The sequence below is a fragment of the Lagenorhynchus albirostris genome, chromosome 7 (genome assembly GCF_949774975.1).
Source record: "Lagenorhynchus albirostris chromosome 7, mLagAlb1.1, whole genome shotgun sequence".
Classification (NCBI taxonomy): Eukaryota; Metazoa; Chordata; class Mammalia; order Artiodactyla; family Delphinidae; genus Lagenorhynchus; species Lagenorhynchus albirostris.
The window spans coordinates 22871857-22890885 of record NC_083101.1 but is presented as its reverse complement, the minus strand read 5'-3'; the positions used below and the strand labels follow the sequence as shown (position 1 = coordinate 22890885).

General features: G+C 38.5%; 1 protein-coding gene across 5 annotated transcripts in view; it reads left to right on the top strand.

Moving 5' to 3' along the window:
• MUSK (muscle associated receptor tyrosine kinase) overlaps positions 1–19029 on the top strand; it is a 92079-nt gene that overhangs the window by 10444 nt on the left and 62606 nt on the right. For all 5 annotated transcript variants that reach the window (XM_060153348.1, XM_060153346.1, XM_060153344.1 and 2 more), the window contains exons 2-5: positions 672–798; positions 12426–12577; positions 17441–17568; positions 18843–18984. In XM_060153348.1, coding sequence (XP_060009331.1) covers positions 672–798; positions 12426–12577; positions 17441–17568; positions 18843–18984 — 549 coding nt within the window. The remainder of the gene's footprint in view (positions 1–671; positions 799–12425; positions 12578–17440; positions 17569–18842; positions 18985–19029) is intronic.

Here is a 19029-nt window from a genome sequence, read left to right as displayed (position 1 = left end):
ATCCGTATACATTCTTTGGAGACAGGTCAGTTCAGATCCTTTGCTCATTTGTTGTTTGGGTTGTCTTTTTGTTATTGAGTCTTTTTCTAATCTACTCATAATTCAGATGTGAATTCTTTATAAATCTGATGAACCTTCACCTTCAAAGCCTCTCATTTACAGGAGCCCCCTTCTACGATCTCTGGTGGTTTCTAGCAATGTGTTCATATAAACATACATTTTAACAAAATTTGGGAAAAATTGTTTTTAAACAGGAATTGTTAAGATTGCTTTCTCTTTTCACTTTGACTTCCCTTCAGTGACACTTCCCTTCAAGTCGATTGGTGTTAGGGAGGCAACAGATATTTTGTATTAATAATTTTATATATTTTTTCTTAAAAAGAACACCTAAATTATATAACTTTGAACTTCACAAAACCTGGATCTGCCTCTACCCATATATAATAAATCTAAGTCCGACTCTCCTGAGAGCCTTCTCTTTTGATTCTCAAATGCCTACTTTAGAAGTAGCAACAAAATCCTCTGCACAAAATTTTTCCTTCCTTTTGGCAAATTTCTACTATGGGGAAATGTCATTCTCATTCAGGTATGTGGTGGCCTCTGACTACTTACAGAAGAGTTAGTAAGCAGTACCGTAGAACGCTCTCATTTGATTTCTCCTCTCCTTTCAGCCCCTGTCATCACCACTCCTCTTGAAACAGTGGATGCCTTAGTTGAAGAAGTGGCTACTTTCATGTGTGCAGTGGAATCCTATCCTCAGCCTGAAATTTCCTGGACCAGAAATAAAATTCTCATTAAGTAAGTATTCTGCCTTTTTCCAGCAAGAATGCCCAAGGCTGCCTTGAGATTTATCTTTGTCATAAATGTAATCACAGCTCTGGCAGTACTAAAGTTCACCTTCTAGAATACGTAAAATGCAAATTTCCTCATTTTATAAATGTAAGATCTGAACTTCAGTGAGGTTGAGAGAATTGCCCAACATAAAGTGATTTAACTGATATGGGGAAGTCAGGGTTATTTCATGGATCCCAGGTTAGGACCTAGAAGTTTCACAGTAATTAGGAAACATAATGATATCCTAATTCTGGGGGTACATGTTCCAGGACACTCTGGGGAGTTAATAGGGACCAGCCTCATTTCCTGTACTTCTAATATCCCAATCAAGTGATGCATGTGGTCTAGGAATCTGACCTCTAGGTGACCATGACTTTTTCTTTTGAAAGTCAGAAAGGACTTCTGATGTATATAGTGAGGTAGCCTCTCAAACAGATAAAATTTCTACTTGGCATATAAAGGTTAGGCTATCCTTTCCCCATTACAATAGCTATCTGATCAAAAATACTCTAAAAATCTGTAACAAATGTAACCACTGGCTTTCTAGCAGGCCACATAGCTTGCCTTAGGACTAGAGCATTTAACTCCTCCACAAACTGGAACTTGAACTCCACATCCATGAACTTGGATGGGGAAAAATTACATCTTTGTTTTCACTAAGCTCCAATTGAAATTTATCATTTCCTTCTACTATATATGTTGTAATGTGGAAAACTACCCTGGGCTGCAGAAGCCTTCAAGTACTCTACCAGGCAAGCTATCCCAGAAGTCCTGGAATAGGAAAGCTCACAGACCAAATTAAGATGCCTGAAATACAGTTTATTAAATAAATTTAAAATACATAGATAGAGAAAGGAATGGAAACTACCAGAGGGTTTCTATAGGTGTGCGCTCTGTTCACGATGTTTCTGTTTGGCTGAAGGCTTTCCTAAGCCGTGTGGCTGACAGGGTCTTGGTGCTCTGGACTGTTGTGCTGAGTTCAGGACACTGGACCACCAGAGACCTCCAGGCCCCATGTAATATCAATTGGTGAGAGGTCTCCCAGAGATCTCTGTCTCAATGCTAAGACCCAGCTCCACCCAACGGCCAGCAAGCTCCAGTCTGGATACCCCATGCCAAACAACTAGCAAGACAGGAACACAAGCACACCCATTAGCAGGGAGGCTGCCTAAAATCACACTAAGTTAACGACACCCCAAAACTCACCACTGGATGCAGCCCTGCCCAACAGAAAGACAAGATCGAGCCCCATCCACCAGAACACAGGCACCAGTCCCCTCCACCAGGAAGCCTACACAAGTCACTGAACCAACCTTACTGACCGGGGGCAGACACCAAAAGCAACGGGAGTTATGAAACTGCAGCCTGTGAAAAGGAAACCCCAAACACAGTAAGTTAAGCAAAATGAGAAGACAGAGAAATATGCAGCAGATGAAGGAGCAAGGTAGAAACACCAGACCAAACAAATGAAGAGGAAATAGGCAGTCTACCTGAAAAAGAATTCAGAGTAATGATAGTAAAGATGATCCAAAATCTTGGAAATAGAACGGAGAAAATACAAGAAACGTTTAACAAGGAACTAGAAGTACTAAAGAGCAAACAAACACTGATGAACAACACAATAAATGAAATTAAAAATTCTCTAGAAGGAATCAATAGCAGAATAACTGAGGCAGAAGAACGGATAAGTGACCTGGAAGATAAAATAGTGGAAATAACTACTGCAGAGCAAAATAAAGAAAAAACGAATAAAAAGAACTGAGGACAGTCTCAGAGACCTCTGGGACAACATTAAATGCTCCAACATTCAAATGATAGGGTCCCAGAAGAAGAAGAGAAAAAGAAAGGGTCTGAGAAAATATTTTAAGAGATTATAGTTGAAAACTTCCCTAACATGGGAAAGGAAATAGTCAATCAAGTCCAGGAAGCACAGAGAGTCCCATACAGGGTAAATCCAAGGAGAAACACGCCAAGACACATATTAATCAAACCATCAAAAATTAAATACAAAGAAAAAATATTAAAAGCAGCAAGGGAAAAGCAACAAATAACATAAAGGGAACATGCATAACATTAACAGCTGACCTTTCAGCAGAAACTCGACAAGCCAGAAGGGAGTGGCAGGACGTATTTAAAGTGATGACAGGGAAAAACCTACAACCAAGATTACTCTACCCAGCAAGGATCTCATTCAGATTCGATGGAGAAATTAAAACCTTTACAGACAAGTAAAAGCTAAGAGAATTCAGCACCAGCAAACCAGCTTTACAGCAAATGCTAAAGGAACTTCTCTAGGCAGGAAACACCAGAGAAGGAAAAGGCCTAGAAAAACAAACCCAAAACAGTTAAGAAAATGGTAATAGGAACATATACATTGATAATTACCTTAAATATAAGTGGATTAAATGCTCCAACCAAAAGACAAAGACTGGCTGAATGGATACAGAAACAAGACCCATTATGTGCTATCTACAAGAGACCCACTTCATACCTAGGGGCACATACAGACTGAAAGTGAGGGGATGGAAAAAGATATTCCATGCAAATGCCAATCAAAAGAAAGCTGGAGTAGCAATTCTCATATCAGACAATATAGACTTTAAAACAAAGACTTTTACAAGAGAAAAGAAGGACACTACAGAATGATCAAGGCATCAATCCAAGAAGAAGATATAACAATGGTAAATATTTATGCACCCAACATAGGAGCACCTCAATACATAAGGCTAATGCTAACAGCCATAAAAGGGGAAATCAACAGTAACACAATCATAGTAGGGGACTTTAACACCCCACTTCCACCAATGGACAGATCATCCAAAACGAAAATGAATAAGGAAACACAAGCTTTAAATGACACATTAAATAAGAGGGACTTAATTGATTTTTATAGGACATTCCATCAAAAAACAACAGAAAAGACTTTCTTCTCAAGTGCTCATGGAACATTCTCCAGGATAGACCATATCTTGGGTCACAAATCAAGCCTTGGTAAATTTAAGAAAATTAAAATCGTATCAAGTATCTTTTCTGACCACAATGCTATGAGACTAGATATCATTCACAGGAAAAAAACTGTAAAAAATACAAACACATGGAGGCTAAACAATACACTACTTAATAACGAAGTGATAACTGAAGAAATCAAAGAGGAAATCAAAAAATACCTAGAAACAGATGACAATGAAAACATGACAATCCAAAACCTATGGGATGCAGCAAAAGCAGTTCTAAGAGGGAAGTTTATAGCAATACAATCCTACCTCAAGAAACTAGAAACATATCAAATAAACAACCTCACCTTACACCTAAAGCAATTAGAGAAAGAAGAACAAAAAATCCCCAAAGTTAACAGAAGGAAAGAAATCATAAAGATAAGATCAGAAATAAATGAAAAAGAAATGAAGGAAACAACAGCAAAGATCAATAAAACTCAAAGCTGGTTCTTTGAAAAGATAAACAAAATTGATAAACCACTAGCCAGATTCATCAAGAAAAAAAAAGGGAGAAGACTCAAATCAACACAATTAGAAATGAAAAAGGAGAAGTAACAACTGACACTGCAGAAATACAAAGGATCATGAGAGATTACTACAAGCAACTATATGCCAATAAAATGGAAAACCTAGAAGAAATGGACAAATTCTTAGCAAAGCACAACCTTCCAATACTGAACCAGGAAGAAACAGAAAATATAAACAGACCAATCACAAGCACTGAAATTGAAACTGTGATTACAAATCTTCCAACACACAAAAGCCCAGGGCCAGATGGCTTCACTGGAGATTTCTATCAAACATTCAGAGAGGAGCTAACACCTATACTTCTCAAACTCTTCCAAAATATAGCAGAGGGAGGAACACTCCCAAACTCATTCTAAGAGGCCACCCTCACCCTAATACCAAAACCAGACAAAGATGTCACATAAAAAGAAAACTACAGGCCAATATCACTGATGAACATAGATGCAAAAAATCCTCAACAACATACTAGCAAACAGAATCCAACAGCACATTAAAAGGATCATACACCATGATCAAGTGGGGTTTATCCCAGGAATGCAAGGATTCTTCAATATACGCAAATCAATCAACGTGATACACCATATTAACAAACTGAAGGAGAAAAACCATATGATCATCTCAATAGATGCAGAAGAAGCTTTTGACAAAACTCAACACACATTTATGATAAAAAACCCTCCAGAACGTAGGCATAGAGGGAACTTACCTCAACCTAATAAAGGCCATATATGACAAGCCCACAGCCAACATTGTTCTCAGTGGTGAAAAACTGAAACCATTTCCTCTAAGATCAGGAACAAGACAAGGTTGCCCACTCTCACCACTGTTATTCAACATAGTTTTGGAAGTTTTAGCCACAGCAATCAGAAGAAAAAGAAATAAAAGGAATCCACATCAGAAAAGAAGTAGAGCTGTCACTGTTTACAGATGACATGATACTATACAGAGAGAATCCTAAAGATGCTACCAGAAAACTACTAGAGCTAATCAATGAATTTAGTAAAGTAGCAGGATAAAAAATTAATGCACAGAAATCCCTTGCATTCCTATACACTAATGATGAAAATATGAAAGAGAATAAACCTACCTAAGGAGACAAAATACCTGTATGCAGAAAACTATAAAACACTGATGAAAGAAATTAAAGATGATACAAACAGATGGAGAGATATACCATGTTCTTGGATTGGAGGAATCAGCATTGTGAAAATGACTATGCTACCCAAACAATCTACAAATCCAATGCAATCTCTGTCAAACTACCAATGGCATTTTTCACAGAACTAGAACAAAACCTTTCACAATTTGTATGGAAACAAAAAAGACCCCGAATAGCCAAAGCAATCTTGAGAAAGAAAAATGGAGCGGGAGAAATCAGGCTCCCTGACTTCAGACTATACTACAGAGCTACAGTAATCAAGACAGTATGGTACTGGCACAAAAACAGAAATATAGATCAATGGAACAGGATAGAAAGCCCAGAGATAAACCCACACACATATGGTCACCTTATCTTTGATAAAGGAGGCAAGAATATACAGTGGAGAAAAGACAGCCTCTTCAATAAGGGGTGCTGGGAAAACTGGACAGCTACATGTAAAAGAATGAAATTAGAACACTCCCTAACACCATGCACAAAAATAAACTCAAAATGGATTGAAGACCTAAATGTAAGGCCAGACACTATCAAACCCTTAGAGGAAAACATAGGAAGAACACTCTTTTTGACATAAATCACAGCAAGAACATTTTTACCCACCTCCTTGAGAAATGGAAATAAAAACAAAAATAAACAAATGGGACCTAATAAACTTAAAAGCTTTTGCACAGCAAAGGAAACCATAAACAAGATGAAAAGACAACCTTCAGAATGGTAGAAAATATTTGCAAACGAAGCAACTGACAAAGGATTAATCTCCAAAATATACAAGTAGCTCATGCAATTCAGTATCAATAAAACAAACAACCCTATCCAAAAATGGGCAGAAGACCTAAACAGACATTTCTCCAAAGAAGATATACAGATTTCCAACAAACACATGAAAGGATGCTCAACATCACTAATCATTAGAGAAATGCAAACCAAAACTACAGTGAGGGGCTTCCCTGGTGGCACAGTGGTTGAGAGTCCGCCTGCTGATGCAGGGGACACGGGTTCGTGCCCCAGTCCGGGAAGATCCCACATGCCGCGGAGCAGCTAGTCCCGTGAGCCATGGCCGCTGAGCCTGCACGTCCAGAGCCTGTGCTCTGCAATGGGAGAGGCCACAACAGTGAGAGGCCCGCGTACCACACAAAAAAAAGCTACAGTGAGGTATCACCTCACACTAGTCAGAATGGCCATCATCAAAAAATCTACAAACAATAAATGCTGGGGAGGGTGTGGAGAAAAGGCAACCCTCTTGCACTGTTCGTGGGAATGTAAATTGATACAGACGCTATGAAGAACAGTATGGAGGTTCCTTATAAAACTAAAAATAGAACTACCATATGACCCAGCAATCCCACTTCTGGGTATATACCCTGAGAAAACCATAATTCAAAAAGAGTCATGTACCACAATGTTCATTGCAGCACTATTTACAATAGCCAGGACATGGAAGCAACCTAGGTGTCCATCGACAGATGAATGGATAAAGAAGATGTGGCACATATATACAATGGAATATTAATCAGCCATAAAAAGAAATGAAATTGAGTTATTTGTAGTGAGGTGGATGGACCTAGCGTCTCTCATACAGAGTGAAGTAAGTCAGAAAGAGAAAAACAAATACCATATGCTAACATATATATATATGGAATCTAAAAAAAAAAAGAAAAATGGTTTTTATGAACCTAAGGAAAGGACAGGAATAAAGACACAGATGTAGAGAATGGACATGAGGACATGGGGAGGGGGAAGGGTAAGCTGGGACGAAGTGAGAGAGTAGTATTGACCTATATACACCACCAAATGTTAAATAGGTAGCTAGTGGGAAGCAACTGCATCACACGGGGAGATCAGCTCGCTGCTTTGTGACCACCAAGAGGGGTGGGATAGGGAGGGTGGGAGGGAGATGCAACAGGGAGGGGATATGGGGATATATGTATACATATAGCTGATTCACTTTGTTATACAGCAGAAACTAACAAAACATTGGAAAGCAATTTTACTCCAATAACGATGTTAATAAAATACATAGATAGAAACAAGGGGAAAGAAATAGGGCAAGTTAATATACTTAGGAATCTTGGTTTACTTAATGTTTATGTGTCCAGTCTCTCTTCCCTGTGCCTCAGATGTCCCCACTATGGTATTCTTACAAGAAACAGAGTTGAGGTTGAGCAAGGGCCCATAGGTGGAGGGTTCCTGAAGCCAATGATATATATTTGCCCTGTTGGAGGGATGCAGGGATAAATATACCTGGCCAGAGCTTGTCAATTAACCTGCTCAACAGCCATGGATTTTAACTGTGTTTCCTGGATACAGCTCATGGGACCATAATGGGGCCATAGTGTATATCACCAGTGGGTGGTTGTTTTCAAGGTGACAAAGTTGTCAGTCTAGAGGTGGCAGAATTATGAACTTGTCTTTCCATCTCTTCCTACCATAAATAATGCTCTTCTTTGTTCCATCATATTTTTAATTTATTCCATCTATGTTTAGTAGGTGGCAATTTTATTTACTACCTATGTTCAACACAATTTATCAATTCTGCCTATATTTCATAAGTCAGTAGCTTACTTTTTATCTCTACTTACAAGTCATTTTACCAATATCTCATAAGTTATTAGCCTTACAATTTATATGCTTAACACTTTTTATGAGTTTTATCCATCTTATGTCTTTGTCTTCTATAATAAAATTGACTATTCCTAAACAATACAGGAAAACCTCATTTAATATACATCATGAATAACAGTGGTAATAAAGTACCTGTGACACTATTACAGTAGAAGTTATAAATAGTTTTATATTACAACATGATGTAATATATTACCGTTGCTTATATACTGGGGTATTATTTATATTCTTCTCTACTTTGAAATTATAATAGGTGTTAGATAGCAGTCAGTATTCAAAAGTCAATATTCAAAGACTACTCTCCCCATCATCATCTTTTAACTTGTCCAAGAAGGAAGTTTGTTGCCTACATTGTCAAATAACTTTGAAAAATATTGCCCTATAATCCTCTCATGTGTTTATCTTCCAATATTGTAAGTAGATGAAGAAATGGACAACCAATGAGTTTTTTTCAAATCATGCAAAGAAAATCAACATTATAAGTCTGGTTCAGGAAACCATAAATATTCTAACTTGGCTTATAATACTATGAATAAAATTACTTTTAATAAATTTAAACCTTCCCTTTATTGTATGGCAAAAATATGTTACAAATAAATAAGAAATAAACGGAGCAACAGGTTCAGATAGTTGTTAGTCAAAGGATATGTGAAATAGGAAGAAATTACGTTTTGAAAATACAATTGAGTGCTTCTTGAGGAATAATGAATAACTTTACACAGGAGATACTTGACAAGCATTACCTCAGCCAGGTGATAAATGTCAATGTCAATAGTGAGAAATTATATTGATAGTAGTACCCTTGTTATGATGTGATGAAATGGCACTCTACCTGTGGTCTTCCTCCCAAAAGCTATAAACCCAATTTAATCATGATAAAAGCATATGACAAATTCCAATAGAGGAGCATCCTACAAAATATTTGACCAGTACTCTTCAAAACTGTCAAGTCATCCAAAGCAAGGAAAGTCATAGAAAATGTCAAAGCTAGAAGGAGCCTAAGGAAATGAGACAAATAAATTAAATGTAGTAGCCTGGAAGAGATTATGCAACAGAAGAAGACATTAGGTAAAAACAAAACAAATCTGAATAAACTATGACTTTAGTTAATAATGTATCAATGGTGATTCATTACCTGTAACAAATGTACCATACTTACCTAAGATGTGGGAAACTGGATGTAGGGGGTATATGTGAATTCTCTATACTACCTTTCCAATTTTTCTATAAATCTAAAACAGTTCTGAAAAATTTCTCTTTGATGTAAATCATAGCAATATGTTTTTGAATCTGTCTCCTAAGGCAAAAGAAATAAAAGCAAAAATAAACAAATAGGACCTAATTAAACTTGAAAGCTTTTGCACAGCAAGGGAAAACACCAACAAAACAAAAAGACAAGCTACAGAATGGGAGAAAATATTTGCGAATGATATGACCAGTAAGGGGTTAATATCCAAAATATATAAACAGCTCATACAACTCAGTATCAAAAAAAAAAAACCAAACAACCCAATCAAAAAATGGGCAAAAGGCCTGAATAGACATCCTTCCAAAGAAGACATACAGATGGCCAACAGGCACACAAAAAGATGCTCAACATCACTAATTATTAGAAAAAACAACAATAAGATATCACCTCTCACCAGTCAGCTATCATAAGTCTACAAATAACAAATGTTGGAGAGGGTGTGCAGAAAATGAAACCCTTGTACAGTACTGATGGGAATGTAAGTGGTGTGGCCTCTATGTAAAACAGTATGGAGGCTCCTCAGAAAGCTAAAAATAAAGTATTATATGATCCAGCAATTCCACCCTGGGGTATATATCCAGAAAAAATGACAACACTAATTTGAAAAGATATATGCACCCCAAATTCATAGCAGTAGTATTTACAATAGCCAAGACATGGAAGCAACCCATGTGTCCGTAACAGATGAATGGGTAAAGAAGATGTGGTATATATTTAGAATGGAACCTTAGCCATAAAAAAGAATGAAATTCTGCCATTTGCAGCAATGTGTATGGACTTAGAGAATATTATGCTTAGTGAAGTAAGTCAGATGGGGAACAACGAATACTGTATGATACCACCTACATATGAAATCTAAAAAGTAATACAAACGAATGTATATGCAAAACAGAAACAGATTCACATAGAAAACAAACTAGTGGTTACCAAAGGGGAGAGGGATGGGGGAGAGGGATGGGGGAGAGGGATGGGGGAGGGGCAAATTAGGCATATGGGATCAAGAGATACATACTATTATGTAGAAAATAGATGAGCAACAAGGATATATTGTATAGCACAGGGAATCATGGCCATTATCTTGTAATAACCTTTAATGGAGTATAATCTGTAAAAATACTGAATCACTGTGCTATGTACACCTGAAACTAATATAATATTGTAAATCAAGTATACTTCAATAAAAAAGAACAATTTATATTTTGAAAATTATAAATACTTGTGTCCCTCACAATCTAAAAGCAATTTATGTACTTGAATTAAGCAGCAGTGATACCACAGATTATAAATCTTGGAAGTTTATATTTCACCGAGTGGCTGGACTCTTGGTCCACAAGCACATCTGTAAGATATTCCAATATTCATATTTTCCATGAAAACTTATACAAAGCAAAAACTACATGAGAGTGAATATCATGGCTATCCTCAGTTATTTGATGTGATTTAATGAACTACCCAGTGATTATATTATCCTTAGTCACATTAGACCAAAAATTACTCCATCCCTTTTTTCCTCTTTAAGATCAGTGTGTGATGGGAGCCACCCATTGAATTAGAAAAATCAAAATTCCATTCCCTTTACAGTTTTTGTTTTCATGTCGTGTTAGTTTTTCCCATTTCTACCGTAACAAATTACCGCACATTTCATGGCTTGAAACAACACAAATTTACTATCTCCCAGTTTCGGAGTTCAGAAGTCTGAAATAGGGCTCTTTGGGCGAAAATCCAGGTGTTGGCGGGGCTGCATGCTTTCTGGAGGCTCCAGAGGAAAGTCTGATTTCTTGCCTTCCCTAGCTTCTCGGAGCTGCCTGCGCTTCTTGGCCCCTTCCTGCATTTTCAAAGCCAGCAGCTGTGTCACTCCATACTCTGCCTCCACCGTCACAGCTCATCCTCTGATCCTCCTGCTTCCCTCTTCCATCTTTTAAGGACACTAATGATTACATTGGGTCCCTCTGGATAATCCAGGATACTCTATTTTAAGATCCCTGACATCTGCAAAATCCCTTTTGCCCTGTAAGGTAACATATTCACAGGTTCTGGGGATTCAGACATGGATCTTTGCTGGGGGTGGGGTGCTTTACTCTGCCTAATATACGGATTTAGCGTAAAGGATATTTGGTCATAAAACTCACTTTTAGGTTGACGCTTCCTCTCAAATTTCTTTCTTTTGTCCTAATTTCCTTCTCAACATTCACACTGCATGTCATTTAGTGAGATAATATATGTAAAACCTGTATTTCTACAGTTTGGACCTTTTTTGCTTCCTTATGTGTCCCAAGGAACTAGCACTGTACCTGGCACTTGTTAGGCACTCAACAAACATTTGATTAATGAATGAACAAATAGTTAAGTGGTAGTTACTTCTATAAATATTTAACTCTTTCTTTTTTTTCCATTTTTAAAAATTGAGGTATAGTTGATTTACAATGTATTAGTTTCAGGTGTACAGCAAAGAGATTCGGTTCATAGATGCATACACACACACACACACATACACACACATGCTCTTTTTCAGATTCTTTTCCCTTATAGGTTATTACAAGATATTGAATATATTTCCCTGTGCTATACAGCAGGTCCTTGCTGTTTATCTGTTTTATATACAGTAGTGAGTATCTGTTTATCCCTTTCTGCTAGTCGCACTTATGTGTGTGTGTGTGTGTGTGTGTGTGTGTGTGTGTGTTTTCATTATCTAGCTGCTACTTCCCAGTAAATATGGGGCAGAACTCATATCTTGGGTAATGATATATACTTTCCTAAATAAATAACTTTATGTTTGGTCTCATCAACAGACATCACCTTCTGAAGTTATTTTTGAAGGACTCAACACTGCTCTGATTATTGGAGCCTAGGAAAGATTAGAATATAATGTTAGCTTTCAATTCCCAAATACGCTTATTCTGTTGTTCAGAACTCAATCGAATTTCCTCTTACCTTTAGTCTACTTCCTCCATTGGTAAGCCATCTGTGTGATCATTTAATCATAGCCAAAACATCACAGATGGGGCCCTAACCTGCCATAATCCTCTGCGACCCACAGGCTCTTTGACACCCGGTACAGCATTCGGGAGAACGGTCAGCTCTTCACCATCCTGAGCGTGGAAGACAGCGATGACGGCATTTACTGCTGCATAGCCAACAATGGCGTGGGAGGAGCTGCCGAGAGCTGTGGAGCTCTGCAAGTGAAGATGAGTGAGTAGGAAAGAGAATCATCCATTGATTTCAAAGCTGACTTGGTACATTTTGAAGCAGGCAGTAAATAGAGCCTCCTGCATACCTGTATGTTCAGGCAGCCAGACAAGTTCAAGTTCAAATCACAACCTTGAGACAGTCCCACACCTCTTATTCCTGCCATCAACCACCATCCTACAGGCAAGCCTCATTGTTCTCTACCGTCTCCCATTTTCATGCCTTTATATGTCTCTTTATTTGCGCCACCCTGACATCTTTCACCAGGAGCTTCCCTTTAGAATCTCTACCCCATACCTTCAAAACAGTTTCATGAAAACCAAACACCCTTTTAATCTAAAACCTCTTTGCAGACACTTCTCCTACCCTTTTGCCTTGTTTCAAACTTGATTTTCTTGAGCGACTTTTCAAACTTGAGTGACTTTTCTGCTTAAAGGGAGGCTATTTCTTCCCCACTTCATGTCAACAAGGCTAGCATGTACTGATGTTTCATGGTGGCTTTTAAGCCATTATATTTTGTATTCCTGTGCAAAACCTTTCCTCTCATGAGGGCTTTTGCCATTTTGACATTCTCTCTAACTCTATTCATCAAGTCAGCTACTCACTTCTAGGTCCTCTCCCATATTTCTCAAAGATTTTGATTCCAGATTTATTAAATTTCTATCCATTCCTACTCCTGCCGTTATCCTAAGCGATTTCAACAGCCATGATTCAGAGCCACTGTCCACTTCATCCTATAGCTCCTTGACCTTCAAAAGTCCAGTGATGTTTGCCTTAACTCTTTATCAGTCTACCCAATCTATGACCTTGTCACCCCCAGGAAATGGACTGTATTTCAAATCTTAAACCCCAGTAGGTCACATCCTGAACATGGACATTTCTATTTCCAGCTCTGTCCGATGAGGAAACTAGTTTCCCACACTCATGATTTGCCTCCAAACAGAAGGCGCAAACTCCATCTGTCTCCTTCTCAGCTAAGAAGAGTTTAGCTCTCTCACACCCTTCCTCCCATTCCATACGATCACCATCATGGTCATGTTCTCCTGCCCTTAACTCCATTGGGGGGGGTCTCTGTTCCATCGACCCCCAATGGGCACTTCATCCAATTCTCTCTTCACTTTGTTCTCTGTCCTACCTAGTGTGGCATCATCTCACAGCCCTTACCAGCATCCTCAAATCTCCTGACCCCCTGTGCTATAGCACCTGCTGCTTGCAAACTCTCAACCTGGTAATGAAGTAACCTTTATTTTCTCCTCTCTGATGTCACAGTACTGATGAGAAGAATCACAGAAACATGCATATTGGCACCATACAAAGCACGGTGGAATCCAGTTGCACCCGGAACGTTTATTATGAGGTTTTGTTGTTGACTTTATCACTATTTCTTACATCTTTTATCTTTCGGTTTTATTGTATTGTTTTGCTGGAGGAAGTGGTTTGCTGCTTCTTTTCAGTGTGAGCACGTGAGATGCATTTTCTGAATGTTTGTGTGGCTGAAAGTCTTTATTTTGCACTCCAGTTGTTTCACCTCATATTTCCTACATATCTATCTTGATATTCTACTTTCTAGGAGATTTATTTGGCTTTTCCTTCTATATCATGGATTTGGTCTTCAGTATGACCATTCTGCTATTCTGACCTTATATTCTGTACTTTGATCTTAAAAACTCGTATTTTTAATTTCTAGGTATTATTTTTTCCCTGACTGCTCCTTTTCTTCATAGCCAACTTTATGTGTATGATGCAACATTCACTCATCTAAGGATACTATTAATGCACTTTTTTAAAGCATTTTCTTCTTTCACCTGCTTTATTTCTGTTTTCTTCAGGCTAAATTTTGATTTTATTTTGATTCTCTTTCTTCGTGTTCATGGTCGTTCTCACATGTCTGTTAATCTTTTATGTTTGGTCACACCTATAAATGCTGTCCGAGATTAACTATAATAGGTATGTAGTGGGGCTAGTGGGACATCGTGGGGAAGCTGATCTGGGGGTTCTGAGGGTAAAGAGGTTGGGATGTACCCACAAGCAGGCTTTCTTTCAGCATGTGGGGCAGTAAGAACACCAAGTAAGGAAGTTGGGATGTTCTCTTTTGCTGAAGAATGAAGGTGTGATTCCAAAGAGTACATTTAAGTACTTCACTACTTTGTGGTACTACTTTTCCTTTGAATACTGCTTATATTTTTCTGACACTAAATGTTCTTGATTTTGGTTCTATCCTAAATCCTCTTTTTTTCTTCTCTCCTCTTCTTTTCTCCACTCTCTCCTTAGGAAAGCTCACACTTCAGGTGTGAGCTAAATCCTCTTTTTTTCTTCTCTCCTCTTCTTTTCTCCACTCTCTCCTTAGGAAAGCTCACACTTCAGGTGGCTATACACTGGTGTGGCCGTCCCAACTGTTAAAATTTTGCAATGCTTCCACACTGCTTGCTAAAGAGCTGTTTCCTGAGACCCTCGAGGTCCCCACCCCCATGGCTACTCCAACTACCCTCAGACCTCCTTTGGGAGTTCCCTCCCCCAGATTCCTTATGGTCCAACAACTAAGGGTTCAGTCTTGGCATAGCAGGACACTTCCAGCATCCCACTTCAGCAAGATGACCAGTTCTGATTAGTCAGTGCTCATGGCTCCCCCTGAATCATGCTCCCTTAGGGTGGGGAATCCATGACTCCACATCAATACTCAGTTCATTCCTAGTTTTCTTAATGTTCAATTGCCCCCAAAGGTTCTCCTGAGCTCTCACCAACAGATGACAAAGACATCTATTTCATTGAGAAGACAGGAGTTATTTGCTTGAAGCAAAGGTTTTCTGCCTAAGACATTATCTGCAACTCAGGTTTGCCATAGGGATCAGTTCAGGGAGCCCAATGGAAGGAATGAATAATACTCTCTTTGACGATATCACAGGTGTATCAACTCCTAAGCTAAGCTTTTGCCAATAGCTGTATGACAACTCAACTCACAATTGAGGCGCCTGGTCATTGTCTAAGCATAGGTATTCACTGTCATTGATGAGAATGAGCATTGTATGCTTTAGATCGCAGACAAAGTGACAACGTTGATATTTTTCTATAACATGTTTAAAGCCTATCTTGTATCTTTGCCACACTGCAGGGTCATACCACCTCTAAATGGCAATAAATAGCTAGATTAAAAATCAATAGACAGGGCTTCCCTGGTGGCGCAGTGGTTGAGAGTCCGCCTGCCGATGCGGGGGACACGGGTTCGTGCCCCGGTCCGGGAAGATCCCACATGCCGCGGAGCGGCTGGGCTCGTGAGCCATGGCCGCTGAGCCTGCGCGTCCGGAGCCTGTGCTCCGCAACGGGAGAGGCCGCAGCGGTGAGAGGCCCGCGTACCGAAAAAAAAAAAAAAAAAAGTCAATAGACCATGCAGTCTTTGCAAATATCACTTATAACCACCACCAAACCATGTCCCTCCAACACACACACACACACACACACACACACACACACACACACAATTGAAGTAGAAGGGCAAAAATCCTTATTTCCTGCTCTTCTATGTTAAGTAACAAATTGATTATGGCACATGACCTGAAAACAATAAAATGCATCTATTTCTCAGTAGTCTCTCCTGCAAAGACAGTCTTCTGCTTTGTAACTGTAACATAAGATTCCTTAGGAAATAAATGTAGTTTTCATTATTTTATGAATGTTTCAAATAGTAAAATCACTGGCATCTTGAACTTGTCAGTACTTCTATGCAACAGATTTAATAACGTCTTCCTCTGAAAGCTCAATGTTGGAGAATAAAAATTAACTGACATAAACTATTTCTTCTGAAAAAATTAATTTAGGAGTGTTTCACAGAACAGTATACACAAGTTGGCTTTGCAGAGTAGAGTTACTCTGAATTGTATTACAGAATTTCTCTGATTACAAGTATAGTAACATTTGATTTATTTTCTAGAGGATAAATGTATCTAATTTTTGTTTTGGTTTTGGTTTTGGTTTTTTTTTTGCGGTACGCGGGCCTCTCACTGCTGTGGTCTCTCCCGTTGCGGAGCACAGGCTCCGGACACGCAGGCTCAGCGGCCATGGCTCACGGGCCCAGCCGCTCCGCGGCATGTGGGATCTTCCCAGACCGGGGCACGAACCCGTGTCCCCTGCATCGGCAGGCGGACTCTCAACCACTGCGCCACCAGGGAAGCCCTAATGTATCTAATTTTTAATCATCAAACGTAATAGTCAAATTAAGATGGAAACCAAAGGGAAAGTAGACATAACTCAGAATTATACAAATAAAACTTATATCAAAACTTTACTTTCATATGTTTTCATGTCTGTTGCTATGAATTACGTGATGTTGAATTGTTATCAGTTTATTTTTATTTATTTATTTATTTATTTTGCGGTACGCGGGCCTCTCACCGTTGTGGCCTCTCCCGCTGCGGAGCAGAGGCTCCGGACACGCAGGCTCAGCGGCCATGGCTCACGGGCCCAGCCGCTCCGCGGCATGTGGGATTCTCCTGGACCGGGGCACGAACCCGTGTCCCCTGCATCGGCAGGCGGACTCTCAACCACTGCGCCACCAGGGAAGCCCCTATCAGCTTATTTTAATCAACTTTTTATTAACTATTTTAAAAGTGCAGAATACTATGATAATTATAAACTCCTAATATGTTTTATGAACTGATTTTTCAAATAAGATAAAACAGAGATAACCTAAATTTTCAAAAATGATTTCTGTTTGATAGCCACTAAAAACATGTCTTAGCATTTGGTGAATTCTGTATTATAATAAGCCTAAGAATATTTTTAATGTATATTTATAATTAAACATAAACTTAGAAACTCTAAGTTTAATAAAGCCGTATTGCTTTTTAATTTTTAACCTTCATTTCCCTTTAGAACCTAAAATAACTCGTCCTCCCATAAACATAAAAATAATAGAAGGATTAAAGGCAGTTCTACCATGTACTACAATGGGCAATCCCAAACCATCAGTGTCGTGGATCAAGGGGGACAGTGCTCTCAGGGTAAGTGATTGTTATGTTAAAACATGTATATACAACACATTGTCAAATACAACAATCCTTTGCAAGCTCAGTCGCACACTTATAAACTTTTTTCCATGTACAACATTTAACCAAACTTTAATATTTCTGTTCCCATACATGCAAATTGTAAGGCATTCCAGTTGGGGCTGAGTAGGGGAAAAAAGAGATAGGAACCAGTAGTGTTAAGGATGATAAAGGAGGCAAAGCAGAGCAAAGCTACAGTCTTTTTTGTTGGTTGGTATTTGAATCATTTATTTTTCAACATTGAATCTTTGAGACTCATGAGATTTAAAAAATGGAACTAAGCTCCAAGCTTTAGACCTGACAAATCGTTTCTGGGAGGAGAGAGAGAAATAAGGTTTGGAAGAAAAGGAATGAGAACATTCTGGAGTGAAGTTAGAGCATCAAGACTGGTGAACAAACCACCTTGACAACAACCTCAATCACATACAGTAGTCAAACTTGAAATGCAGTATTCACATGCTTATTTTGTACTGCTTTGTATCTTATACGTACATTTATTGATAAATTACTATACTGCATCACCATCGTCTCTTTCCATCCTTGTATAACCTACCAACTGTGAACTCAGTGAGGTCAAAGACATTATGTTTTTCATATTACTGTACTCAGAGTATTCCATGGGGAATACATAGGTGTTGATATATGTCAATTAATTGAAATAAAACATAATATCAATTAGCTTTGTTTTATTTAAAATAAAATAAATGTTGTCATATTTTCTACAATAAAAGCAGGGGGTGGCTCTATATGAATTTAGAGTCCCCAGAGAGAAGATAGATGTAACATTTTAACTATAAAGACCAATATTTGTATTATCTGTAGAATTTTCGAACTTTTCAAAGGACATATATTCCCCTAAGGATACCATATAGGCAGTAAGCATGGCTGTTAAAAGCAATGCTTTTAATCAAACAGACCTGGATGTGACATTTTTAGATATCAAAGAAACTCCTAAAATAAGGCTTGTTGATGTAGGACATCCAATAAGCCTTGGGGTCCTCATATAATGAAAGAAAATAAAAATAACTATATCTTATGGCATTGTTATTAAAATTAATTTTGGTAATCTTATACTATCTCATTTATTATTGTGTTACCCATAATAAATGGCAAATAAATGTTAAAATAATATTTTTGATAAGAATGATAGTGATGACTAGATGAAATGTAGCAAATGTGTCCTTGACAGACCTATGACCATTTTTAATTCATGTCCCTGTCCCTGGCAGGAAAACTCTCGCACTGCGGTTCTTGAATCCGGGAGTTTAAGGATTCATAATGTGCAAAAGGAAGATGCAGGACATTATCGATGTGTGGCAAAAAACAGCCTCGGGACGGCATATTCCAAGTTGGCGAAGCTGGAAGTTGAGGGTAAGGAGCTGCGTTCCTTCCCATTACAGTGCTAGCTGAGGGCCT